Source organism: Gobio gobio, assembly GCF_949357685.1.
Source record: "Gobio gobio genome assembly, chromosome: 6".
NCBI classification, from domain to species: domain Eukaryota; kingdom Metazoa; phylum Chordata; class Actinopteri; order Cypriniformes; family Gobionidae; genus Gobio; species Gobio gobio.
The window spans coordinates 18,665,331-18,678,961 of NC_137102.1; the positions used below are offsets into that span (position 1 = coordinate 18,665,331).

The following is a 13,631-nucleotide window of genomic DNA, read 5'->3' on the forward strand; positions in this document are numbered from 1 at the left end:
AGAGACACGCTGGTGTCAGCGAGTGACATCTGTGCACCTCTGTGTTATTTATTCTAGCAATCAGCCATTTTGAAGGTTGGCGTCAGCTTCTAACTCACTAATGAAGTGTGACTGCTTAGTGTATAGAGGAAACACACACCTATTAAGATGGCTTACCATTAATATCACCTTGTTCCATTAGCAAGAGAACCTCAAGAGAATCAAATTTAGCTTGAACATGAATAGTAAGTCATTAACTATTGTTTGGATGACGATAACGTTTGGCTGATGCTGATCATTATTTTTATATATACTTTAAACAGACAAAATTGTATTATAATTAAATAGAAAACGATATATATCTAAAATCTATTTTAAACAGATACACTAGCCTATATTGCCAAAAGTTTTGGGACACCTGCCTTTACATGCAAATGAACTCTGTAAGGGTTTATTATGGAGTTGGCCCACCCTTTGCAGCTATAACAGCTTCAACTCTTCTGGGAAGGCTTTCCGCAATTTCTAGGAGTGTGTCTATGTGAATTTTGTTTTTGACCATTCTGCTAGAAGTGCATTTGTGAGGGCATGCACTGATGTTGGACGAGAAGGCCTGGCTTGCAGTCTCCACTCTAATTCATCCCAAAGGCGTTCTATCGGGTTGAGGTCAGGACTCTGTGCAGGCCAGTCAAGTTCCTTCACACCTAACTCGCTCATCCATGTCTTTATGGAGCTTGCTTTGTACACTGGTGCGCAGTCATGTTGGAACAGGAAGGGGCCATCCCCAAACATGAAATTGTCCAAAATGTCTTGGTATGCTGAAGCATTAAGAGTTCCTTAAACTGGAACTAAGGGTCCAAGCCCAACCCCTGAAAAACCACCCCACACCATAATCCCCACTCCACCAAACTTTACACTTGCCACAATGCAGTCAGGCAAGTATGGTTCTCCTGGCAACTACCAAACCCAGACTCGTCCATCAGATTGCCAGACAGAGAAGCGTGATTAGTCGTTACACGTCTCCACTGCTCTAGAGTCCAGTGGCGGCGTGCTTTACAACACTGCATCCGACGCTTTGCATTGCACTTGATGTAAGTCTTGGATGCAGCTGCTCGGCCATGGAAACCCATTCCACGAAGCTCTCGCTCTGTTCTTGAGCTAATCTAAATGCCACACTAAGTTTGGAGGTCTGTAGCTATTGACTCTGCAGAAGGTTGGCGACTTCTGCGCACTGTGCACCTCAGCATGCGCTGACCCCGCTCTGTGATTTTACGTGGCCCACCATTTCGTGGCTAAGTTGCTGTTGTTCCCAATTGCTTCCACTTTGTTATAATACCACTAACAGTTGACCGTGGAATATTTAGTTGTGAGGAAATTTCAGCAATGGACTTATTGCACAGGTTCCTATCACCTATCACCCTTAAATTTACACCCTTATTTTTACACCCTTGAATTTACACCCTTATTTATTCACTGTACATATTCACCTGTAAATTCAGTTCTGTTTATAGTAATAACGTCTCTCTATTTATACATATTCAGTACATATCCATGTCCTGCACTTACGCATCCATTGTATATCCTGCACTTGCTGCTATTGCACTTCTGGTTAGACCTAAACTGCATTTCGTTGCCTTGTACTTGTACTTGTGTAATGACAAAAGTCTTCAAAAGTTTGGGGTCGGTAAGATTTTATGTTTTTGAAAGATCTCCTATGCTCACTAAGGCTGCATTTATTTTCTAAAAAATACAACAGTAATATTGTGAAAAAAATATGACAATTTAACAACTGATTTCTATGTAAATATACTTTTTATATAATTGATATATATGTGTGTGTGTGTGTGTGTGTGTGTGTGTGTGTGTGTGTGTGTGTGTGTGTGTGTGTGTGTGTGTGTGTGTGTGTGTGTGTGTGTGTGTGTGTGTGTGTGTGTGTGTGTGTGTGTGTGTGTGTGTGTGTGTGTGTGTGTGTGTGTGTGTGTGTGTGTGTGTGTGTGTGTGTTTAAAATATATATTTCTTAGGAAATCTACATCATATGAAAAATACAAATTCTTATAAATACATTATAAGAAAAAGTTCACAAATATAATATATTGTTTAAATTGTTAATGCCTTTAGTTATTATTTTGAAATAACTGTAAAAATGCTTAAAAACACTGAGATTTATATTTGGTTTTAATAAACAGAACATTAATTACATAATGTAAAAATACAAAATAGAATTGTAATAGGTTTCTCTTTTTTTTATGTTTAACCAGGAAAATGTGACAACATTAAGTGTAACTGGGACATGAATTTACATTAGATTTATTTAAAAAAAAGTATTAAAAAAAACTGTGAGGACTTTGCCTTCCAAAGCCTCCTACTTAGAAAAACTTATATTCTCTGTGAGTGCAAACTGTTCCCTTTGCTCGAAAAACTGATAAAAGCGCACTATTTATGATGGAGAAAATGAGAGATGAAAATGCAATTGCTTCGCCTATAAAAAGTAATTTTATGTGATTAAAGTAATGAATAAACGCTCAAACTTAAGAGTTCATTTAAATTTATCCAATCATTTACATTTTATCCCATGTTCCCCCTCTTTAGGGCTTCTGTGGAAGAGCAAACCAAACCAATCCTCCGTTTAAAAAAAAAATTGTGAAACAGTGGGCTCATTGATATAAGTATTAATATAATTAAAACCTTAATTATAGAAGAAACCCAGTCAAATTGTGCTAAAAAGGCTAATGAGAAGCTTTTAAAATGCCGTTTGTAATATAGGAGTCTGGTATTCTGTGTGTGAGTGGCGGGTGAACATATTCTGTGTTATGACCTTGGTTTATTTCCATCATACTCTTTAATTATTGTGCGAGTTTGGTTTCTTTCTGTGTGTGAGGATTTTCAGCACATCATTTGCAGGTAACCCTGCAAGTACACTAAGAAGAGATTACCAGAGTAACTGTAGGCTTTACAGACATTATTCCTCATAAGACGTTTCTTCAGTAAAATTTTCTATTCATATAGCTAATTCATGTAGAAGGGAGATTGAATAGCAGCGGATTAATGATGCACAGTTTAGGAGTTTCAGGGTCCGTTTACACAACACCATTTTCGGTTAAAAACGTAAAACTTTTCATGAAAAATGCAAACCTTTGAAAACCGGTTCAAGTTTTTGAAAACGATACCGTTATTGTCTACAAAAAAACCTACAAAAACTAGAATTTGTGAAAATGGTGACATTATGCACATGCATATTACGTGTTCAGTGTATAGGCGTGTAGTGTTTCTTTACAAAGAGACATCGCCAACTACTGGCCTGGCATGAGTAATACAACGTTTTTAGTCATTTTCACATATGAATGGGAATCATTTTGACAGCATTATCATCTGTATGCAAAAAACGTTTAAATCGTTGTCGTATAAACATACCCTAAATTTGATCGTTGAAATAATTTAACATGGATGCATTTTATTGGTTTGTAACTTGTCTGGACTGATTTGAAAGTAAATTTCGAGAACTACAGTATGTGATGGATTGCTAAAAGCCACATTGTGTGGATGCTGAATCATTAGTGGAGATTTATTACTATAGACTATCTTTGGGAAAAAGTGAAAATACTGTGTTTTAACCCTAATCTAGACTTTGTGTGTGTGTGTGCATGTGTTCCTACAGTTGCTTGCGTGTGCTGTGTTTGACGTTCTCTGTTTCTTCCTTTGGTTTGTGAGTTTGTTCAAATGCTCACACAGGTTGATATCAACCAGATGTGTCATTGTTCCAGTTGTGTACACCAGTTAGGCTAATTTGTGAACTAATTTGACTTTTTAGGAGGAACCTTGAAACCCTATTTTCTTTAAAAAATAGGGGGGGGAATCATTCAATTAACTGGCAAATTTCAGACAGTTGAAAACAATGATTTGCTAAGTGTCCTCGTAAAAACATTTTGTCACTGGTGTAAAGCAAGAAGATTGACACTCATGGTTGAGCTGCTTTGGTTCTTCTCTTTGTGGCTTGGAAAAGCTTCTCATAGAAAAAGCTTTTCAAAGCCTTTTGGAGTTTTTGTTTGAATATGCAATATGAAATGAAAAATGTGTCCGGTTTAAAAAGGGAGGTTGTAAATGGTTAAGCGTTGGGGTGTGTGTGGTTTATTGGAGGGTTTATGATCAGTGTCTGCCAGAGGGGATGGCATGAAGGGCGTCTCTAGATAAAGCTGTCTTGGCATCTTAGGCATCATGCTGTTTCCGTTTAACAGGAGGCTGTGATCACTGGACTTCTCTCCGAGACCTCTTACTCTGTTACCGTGGCAGCGTACACAACCAAGGGTGATGGGGCGCGCAGTAAAGCCAAAGTCATCACCACCACCGGAGCAGGTAGAAACTCACACTCTACACTTGACCCACCCTGTTTACTTTCCTAATGCATGCTGCTACTGCTCTTATTCTGCATGATTCATTGGTGCACATTGTTCCAAAGAAGAAAAATTCAATGTATAATAACTTCTTTTCTGCTCTATTGATGTCACCAGATGCTATATTCCACTGAATGTCCTCTTATATTTCACATTACAGCAAATCACATTACAGAAGTAAAATTCAGTTTCATATTGACTTTAAATTCTGAATGTGTCTGTGGAGGTTTTCAGTGACAATTCATTGTAGAATGTCTGGTGACATTTAATAAAAAGCAGCTTTTGCAAGACATTTCTTCACTCAATGGATAAAATAGATGAAAAGGTCTTAATTTTTACTATTATTATTATTACATATTAAACATATTATAGAATTATGGTCAATATAAAATGATGCATTTATTTGATCAAAAATACAATAAAAATTGCGATATTGTGAAATATTATTACAATTTAAAATAACTGTTTTTGTATTGTAATATATTATTAAAATGTATTTATTCCTATGATGGTAAAGCTGAATTTCAGCATCATTACTTCAGTCTTTAGTGTCACATGATCCTTCAGAAGTCATTCTAATAATGATGATTTGCTGCTCAAGAATCATTTCTTATTATTATCATTTGAAAGCAGTTGTGCTGCTTAATATTTTATTGGATAACCATGATAGAGAATTCTTTGATATTTGAAATAAAAATCTTTTGTAACATTATAACTGTCTTTAAATAAAAGGGTGATTTTAGACATTTTAAAAGTTCAGGAGGATATTATCTGTAATCAGGAAAAAAAAGGTCTCTTTAAAAAAAAAAAAGAGGGAGCACCTCTTCAACAATGCTTCACATATTCTCACTTTGCCCCCTGCAGTGCCTGGTAAACCCACCATGATCATCAGCACCACCATCGGCAACACAGCTCTAATCCAATGGCAGCCTCCTAAGGACATGGTGGGTGAGCTGATAGGCTACCGACTGCGGTACAAGCGTCTGGAGGAAGAAAACTATGAAGTCCGTGAGTTTGCACGTACCGACGACCACCACACCGCCACAGACCTGCACAAGGGCGCCACCTACAGCTTCCACCTGAGTGCCAGGAACCGTGCAGGAGCCGGAGAGGAGTACATAAAAGAGATCAGCACTCCAGAGGACGTTCCCAGTGGGTTTCCCCAAAAACTACGCGTCGTGGGCTTGACCACCTCCACCACCAGCCTGACCTGGGAACCGCCGACCCTGTCTGACCGCAACGGCCGGATCACGCATTACGTAGTGGTGTACTGTGACATCAACAGCAAGGAGAACAGCACCAACCGCACAGCTGAAACCCAGATGACCATCCAGGGGCTTCGGCCAGACACCACCTATAATATCCGTGTGCAAGCCTTCACCAGCAAGGGAGGGGGTCCCTTAACCCCCAGTATCCAGAGCAGGACCATGTCTACATCACCTGGTTGGTGTTTAGACTGCATGGCTTACGTTAAATCGCTTAAACAGATACAGAAATCCTTTTATCCCTCTGTGTAGCATGTGGTGTAATTTATCACTGTGTCAGGCCTCAGATAATTACAATGCACCGTAACATATTTATAATGCTCCCTATACGGTATATTTAATGATACAGGTGCACATACTACACACACCTATTCATGTTCAAAGAAAGATTGTGTCCAGAAAACAACACTTGAACATGTTCATTTTTTGTCTTAACACATTTGAACGCGAGACTAAATCTTTGGCCACTGGTCACAGAGAAATCAACAGATAACCAACAAATTGTTTTTGAGGCAGAAACACACGCTTGAAAGGACATAGCCATTTTGTCATGCTAAGACCATGATAAATGTGCAGTGTTATGAAAAAATCCAATTATCATCACATTGGGTGGTCCGTTTCAAGATAAGTGGAGAAGTCCTTTGTATTTTACTTCATGCGAAGTTGAACATAAAGGTGCCTTATGTTTAGCAGAATCATTGTTTTTATGGTTAACTAAAATTATTAAAAATAATTTCAGAAAAAATTAAAATATTAAGCTTAAAATTAAATATAAATATTAGATGAAAAACTATATTTAAAACATAAACTAAAATGAGAAGTGTCGCCATGGAAACTACCTGAAATTAGATGAAGTACTATTTTTTAATATACATGCGTATAAAATGACTAAAACTTGAAAACTAAAAAGAAAACGTAAAATATAAAAACAAAAGCTAATTAAAAATATTAATAAATACTATAATAGTCTTTAAATAGCACTGAGCAGAATACCATCTCAGTTATTAGGAGTTTTAAGTTTCCTGTAGGTGGGGAAAGTATAGCTAGAGTCACAATTTCTTTATATTGTTCTCAACAAATATGCTGATTTTATAGTTTACGGAAAAGCTTTTACAGGAAGTATTCAGACAGGGGCTTTATTTCTTTGTTTATTAAAAAATGGATGCATAATACTCTAAGTACTTTATTGCAGTGTCAGTAATTTCACACAACAAGAGATTAGTAAATAGTCCTTTGTAACCCATTTCAGAAGCTCTGTTTTGTTTTAAATGTTACCTTATACATAATTCAAACCCTGTGCTCTGTATAATGTTTACAAAATCCCTGTTTTCTGCTTAATAGCATTTGCCACAAGTTTTGGTGTCAAAGCTGTGATGAAAACCTCTGTTCTTCTCACCTGGGAGGTGCCAGAAAATTATAAATCCCACGTGCCTTTTAAGGTAAGACCCCATTGACATACATAAACAAAATGTTACTCACATTAAAAGATATCAGATTTATGCCTGTTTTTATAGTCTAGCACTTGGGAGTCTACTGTATAATGGTCTAATTCTTTTACAGAATGGTTACGCTGCGACAGATGTAAATGTAATCTAACCTATTAGGCTTTAAGTGCTGATTCTGTAAATTCACGTGTGGTTTTGTAAAACTGCAAGTCACGCTGTTGGTTAGTAAGCTGAAATGCCGTGGAAAGTCTGTCAGAACGGTCTCTGGCCTACAGTGAACTTGACAGACAGTCTGTGTGGCGTCTCTGCATGCCAGCCACTGGTATAAAACCATAACAGTAATATCCTGATGGGCCAAGCCCAGAAAACAGCACACTGTTTCCATCGCTAGAAGTGACTGCATGGGGATAAAGTCTGTTTATGCAATCAAGTTCTTTGTTTAAATGAAACTGAATGAAAAATTAGATTTAGTGAGCCGTGCAACTGAGTGAAATTGATCCTCTGCCTCCTGTAGATCCTCTATAACCAGCAGAGTGTGGAAGTCCAAGGCAACCTCAAGAGGAAGCTGATCACACGACTGCAGCCAGACACTGATTACTCCTTTGTGCTGATGAGCAGAGGGAACAATGCTGGTGGTCTGCAGCAACAGGTTTCCATTCGTACTGCACCCGACCTGTTCAAAAGTAAACCTGCCCTATACACAGCAGGCGAGACCAGTAATGGTAAACTCAGCATCAACCTGCCCAAAGTGCCCACCACAGCTCCTGTCAGGTTAGTACTCTAGTAATCGGACAAACAAAATGGGATGTCCTTTTAGCAGTGGAGAAAATAAGAATGATTTGAACAAAAAATATTTGTTATCATATTTGTACATGTTTGTATTGTATTTATATACATTTATATAACCAGTTTAAATAATTTATTTAAAGGAATAGTTCACTCCTGGCTCTTCCCCGCTTTGTAATGGCATTGGATAGTGTCAGAGTCGCTGAAGCTCCAAAAAGCGCATCCATCCATTACAAAAGTAATCCATACAATTCCAGTGGGTTAATAAATTCCTTCTCAAGTGAAAACTTTATAAACTATAATCACTGGCTTCCGGCAACAGTAGTGCACACGTTCACGAGAGAGTCGAGTTCTGGTGGAAGGATGACCTCTGACCCGATGTAGGATGTAGCTCCTCTTATATAGAAATTCTCCAACATTTTTCTCCATTTGTGACTAGTGTTTTGTTTTGCTCTATCCTCTGCGCCTCAGCATTTGTCAATTCTCTCCCAAGCTTATGCTACACCTACATCATACAGAAGGCAGAGGTCATTACAAAGTTGAGGAGAACCAGGATATTATTTAATATAACTCTGATTGTGTTCGGCTGATAGAAGAAAGTCATATACACCTAGGATAGCTTGAGGGTGAATAAATTATGGGATCATTTTCATTTGTGGGTGAACTATTCCTGTAATAAAGCATATATGTGTATACATACACACTTAATACATATAAATACACATAAACATCATAAATGCATATTTTTATATATATATATACACAATATATATGCATACATACATACATTGTGTGTGTGCGTTGATATTTAAATGCTATGTTAAATCAATATTTAATGAAGATAATGGAATATTTTAAGATTAAATAAATAATATATTTTTAATGATTCATTATATATATATATATATATATATATATATATATATATATATATATATATATATATATATATATATATATATATATATATATATATATATTAGGGCTGTCAAAAGATTAATCGCGATTAATCTCATCCAAAATAAAAGTTTGTGTTTACATAATATATGTGTGTGTAGTGTACTGTGTATAATTATTATTTATATATAAAAACACACACAAGCATGTATGTATTTAAGAAAAATGTATTATAATTATATTTAAAATATTTATATATAATATAAATTATATAAATGTATATACAGTATATACATGCAAATATTTCTTAAATATATACATGAATGTGTTTGTATTTATATATACATAATAGTTATACAGAGTACACACAAATATATTATGTAAACACAAACTTTTATTTTGGATGTGATTAATCGCGATTAATCTTTTGACAGCCCTAATATATATATATATATATATATATATATATATATATATATATATATATATATATATATATATATATATATATATATATATATATATATATATATATATATATATATATATATATATATATATATATATATATATATATATATATATATATATATAATGTATTTATATAAAAAATATATATATTGTAGGCAGCTTTGATTTGCTTTTCATACTAATAGGAGGGCCGTTGAGGTCAAACATTTATGCGATGTCTTGATTCACTTATGTATGAAACAGAAATAGCTTTTTGGATACTGTATGTATATAAAGAATTTTCTATTTTTTTTATTACGTTTCTTATAAGTTGTTTTTATATAGTAATCATCTTAGTATTGTGCATTTAAATGTAAAATCCCCTCTAATTTAAACCTCATCCGTACGGATACAGTAACACTGCCCAAAGTAATGCCTGCAGCCTCATTCAGGTCAGTGACGCCATGCTTTCCGTTCTTCAGTCTAACTCACACACCATTACCATGCAATTATTCCCCCCCAACTGAATGCACAGACTGAATCTCCCCACCTCAGCAAACAGCCTTCCTGCCAACGCTGCAGATTCCAGCTGCTTTTAAACCCAAAGCAACGTCATCCTACTGTATTCTGTACATACATTTGACCTTCTCCTGAAAAGAGACTTCTTTTTTTTCTAACTACCAGAAGGTCCTTGTCAGGCTCAAGTGACATCGGCATGCTTCCGCTTCGTTCTCATCTGAGCTGTGTGCTGAAGGATACGTCGTGATGGAACACATAGAAATCAATAGCAGAGAATGTGCCGGCTGTTTTCTATCTAAGCTGAGAGGAAGATATATCTGAAAGTCTTGGTTTGAGACCACTTGGAGTGCAGCCTGTCATGATGGAGGATATGAGCACAACCTGCTCGTAGAAAGCAGACACGCCTCTCTGTTTCGGATGTTCTTGCCACAGAGAGCCCATCATTACGGCTGAGTGCTCTTCACAGGAGCTCCTGCTTATGGGTGGAGGCCCTTCAGTTATCGTCCGCTTAAATGTGTCGTCATAATTTATGCATGAGAAAGGCCTCTATATGTCATTTTCAACACTTAATTTTTCATGAATGAGGAGGTAATGGAAGAAAAGTGTTTTGTTTTTGTCCTTTGAGAGGAACATGTTGTTTCTGACTCCAGCTTTTCCACAGCCAATTATGTTCCCTAAAAAGAAATTAAACTCATTTGCAACTGAACCGCAAAAGCGGGAGTTTTTCTTCTCTGACGTCGACAAAATCAGAGCTGGTGCAGTGTGGTCAAAAAAAAACATCTGCACCTTGTTGCCAATCCCAGGAGGAGAACAGGGCTGTGCTCTGGAGTGCCTTTTTTGATTGGTAAAAAGATTACCAGAGTGTTGAGGATGAGAAAGTCTTGGAGAAGATTGGCATTTGGAGTAGCGCTGATTGATGTGGGATTTCGTGTCAGACACAGCGTTTCGTTCTCCGGGAAACGGCGGAGCTCTGAAGCGCAGAGAGAGTTTTTCTTGGAGCTGATTTTGAAAATGCCACTCCTCGTATCAGACAACGGCCAAATTAAAGCCTCGGCCCCAGTCTTATTATGAGCAGCCGTGTGCCACTCTCCCAAAGTTATGCTTGTATGGACCACCCGACAACTCGCTCGTGAGCGGTTCATTCACTCTCACTCTAAAAGACGGAGCTGATGATTAAAAACCAGTAGTGTTGAGATGATTAACTGTAGCTATTACTCAGAAAGCAAGTCATCAGTTTTTCTACGCACTCACACACCTGGAATTCCCACCAGTTCAATCTACGACCGTTTCTGGTATAAATGGTGACATTGTTCAAGCTGCTGTAGTGCAGTTGAGAGTAGTAAGGTGTACATGCTAACAGTGTTGTTTTCTGCACAGGTGGTACTACATTGTGGTCGTGCCCGGGTCTGCATCATCTCGTAAGGGGATTAATCCTGATGAGATGGAGCTGGATGAGGTGAGTTATTACAGTTTTGTTGTTTTTAACAGTATTACCAGAATTTTATACACATTTATATTTTTCATAGTATAAATGGGATTGTGTTCATGAAATTACATTGCTGATTTTACATTTTACAAAGGGGGACCTCATAAGTCATTGAAATTCAGTGGTTCCCAAACTTGGGGGGGAGGGGGGGTGGCTTATACACAATTTGCAGGCGGGACGTGTGGGACATATCTCCACCACTTTATGCCAGGGTCGATATTGTCCCTACCACGTTTTTTGAAACGTGGCACAGATGTACCTAATACACATAACCATTTCTGGCTGATTAGCATTTCAGTTGTTTGTGTTAAATAAGAGGTGATCTGGCGCTGGAATGTGTTTTTGAATCATGCCGAGTGTTCGTTGCCGCTGCTATCAGTGGAGTAGGGCAACAGTCAGTGTTCTCTTATGGCTCCTGCACAGACGAGTGCTTCAATCTTTCACTAAACGCCGTCACGGATACTCTCTATTTGTTCTGGTGAAATCACAAAACAAATGCACACAAATGTGTCCCTGCTCTTGTTATACAATCACTGATGAACATCTTTGGTTTTAATGAGAAAAATCATAATAAAATATATGAGGGCGGATTAGAACTCAGAGCCTCTGGTACTCTTAACAAAAAATGTACCAGCAGTCCATCTGGACAAACAAATATTTCATGCAGATCTACTCATTTATTCACTAATGTAAATACTCTAACAATATATTGTATTATAGTAGATGTATGGATGAAACTGTTGCATTAAACATGAGTTCTATGCCAATTAATTAAACTCTGTGTACTACTGAAATTGATTAATGTTATTGTTGTGCATTTTATTATTGCACATTTCTGATATAACCAGCAATCTCCTTCGTGAATCTACTTCAAATTCACGAACACCAAAACAATGCGTCTAGAACCCATTATAATCTGTGAATCTGTCAAGACGAGACAAATCCCCGACAGTAAACTGATCCCCATTGTATTTCTGAAATACTCCAGTGCTCTTACACAAAGGACAAATAGGTTTACAAAAAATGCTTTTCTTTTTTAGTAATTTTGTCTTGTTTCCAGTCTAAATATCAAAAAATTCTTAAATCAAAATGCATTTACTAGATAAGTGAAATGACAGTTTTCTGGAAAATAAGTGAAAATTAAGTGAGTTTTTGCCAATGGGGAAAAAAAATAATTTGAGAAACATAAGAGACTTTCAAAAACATTTTAAAAAAAGAGAAGCTCATTGAAGTTGACAAGATGAATGCTTTTACATTCAAAGGCAGTTCAAATGAAAGCATTGACCAACTTAGCATTAGTTTTCTACACAACACTGCTTTTATGTCTGTTGTCTTGCACTAATTCATCTCTGTCTGAACTCTTCCTCAGCTCCTGGAGTCTACTGAGGGAGCTCTGCTCAGGAAGCGACGTCACACGGACACAGTTAGGCCATACATCGCCGCGAAGCTGCCCTCCCTCCCAGACAGCTTCACCTTGGGCGACGAGAAGACGTACAACGGCTTCTACAACCGTCCCCTTTCTAACAACCAAAACTACCAGTGTTTTGTCATGGCCGAACTCAAGGACCAATACCCTGTTACTGCAAATGAGAAGCAGGTATTGCAGTTTGTAATCATTTGTTTTAACTACATGTACATTTGTATGTTTGCCATCTTCCTCGTCTTCAGCTTCTCCGAAAATGTCAGTGCGAGTTGCAGATACACAAGTAGTTATTTTGTGAGTCTTGCAAAAGCTTTGTCCTAAGAAGCAGCAAAGCTCAATAAGCTTTGTTTGTCGAACAAGCCTTAGCTTAAATGCCTCGGCGGTTCCCTCAGCCCCATCTCACGTTTTTCCATCTGCTTCTCAAACAAATCAAAGAATCGAGCTCTGCACCCTCACAGCCATGGAAGTAATCATTGCTGAAACTTAAAGCCCAGACCTCCAGAGGACCAGTTGGATAAATATTCATAATTTCCTCTCGTGATAGCGTCAGCAGTGTTTGGCACTTTGAGCTCCTCCATCTCGGCTCTGTGGAAAGAGCAGCAGAATGGATTTGCGTGGCAGGGCTTTGGGAGCACGGAAGCTTGTCCTGATTCCCTTGAAGCTGACTCTTAAGTATCCCTAAAGCTTAGGCATTAATCTCTCCGCCATGCTTTATGAGAAGAGGACGACAACTTCCTCACTCAGCACTTCAAAGGCCCAGCTGCCCCTCCTTTTCTTAACCGTGTCAACCTTTCCATTCTAACTCATTCACTCGGACTTCCACAAGACGTTTCCGATCTGCAGAGACTGTACCTGGACATCTCTTTAACTAATAAAGATTAAACAAGCACACAAATGATCAGAGAATGTTTTGATAAGTGTGCGATTAGTAAGGTTCAAAAGAACAAGCCAAGCCATTTGTCCGTGGCCAGAGAATATCGTCTCAGAGAAACGCC

At 37.5% G+C, this 13,631-nt stretch overlaps 1 protein-coding gene across 5 annotated transcripts in view; it reads left to right on the forward strand.

The window, feature by feature from the left end:
• The window catches only part of ptprfb (protein tyrosine phosphatase receptor type Fb), a 151,903-nt gene that overhangs the window by 97,962 nt on the left and 40,310 nt on the right, over positions 1-13,631 (forward strand). For all 5 annotated transcript variants that reach the window (XM_079818541.1, XM_079818542.1, XM_079818544.1 and 2 more), the window contains 6 exons: positions 4,210-4,327; positions 5,230-5,808; positions 6,972-7,069; positions 7,590-7,846; positions 11,105-11,183; positions 12,583-12,810. In XM_079818541.1, coding sequence (XP_079674667.1) covers positions 4,210-4,327; positions 5,230-5,808; positions 6,972-7,069; positions 7,590-7,846; positions 11,105-11,183; positions 12,583-12,810 — 1,359 coding nt within the window. The remainder of the gene's footprint in view (positions 1-4,209; positions 4,328-5,229; positions 5,809-6,971; positions 7,070-7,589; positions 7,847-11,104; positions 11,184-12,582; positions 12,811-13,631) is intronic.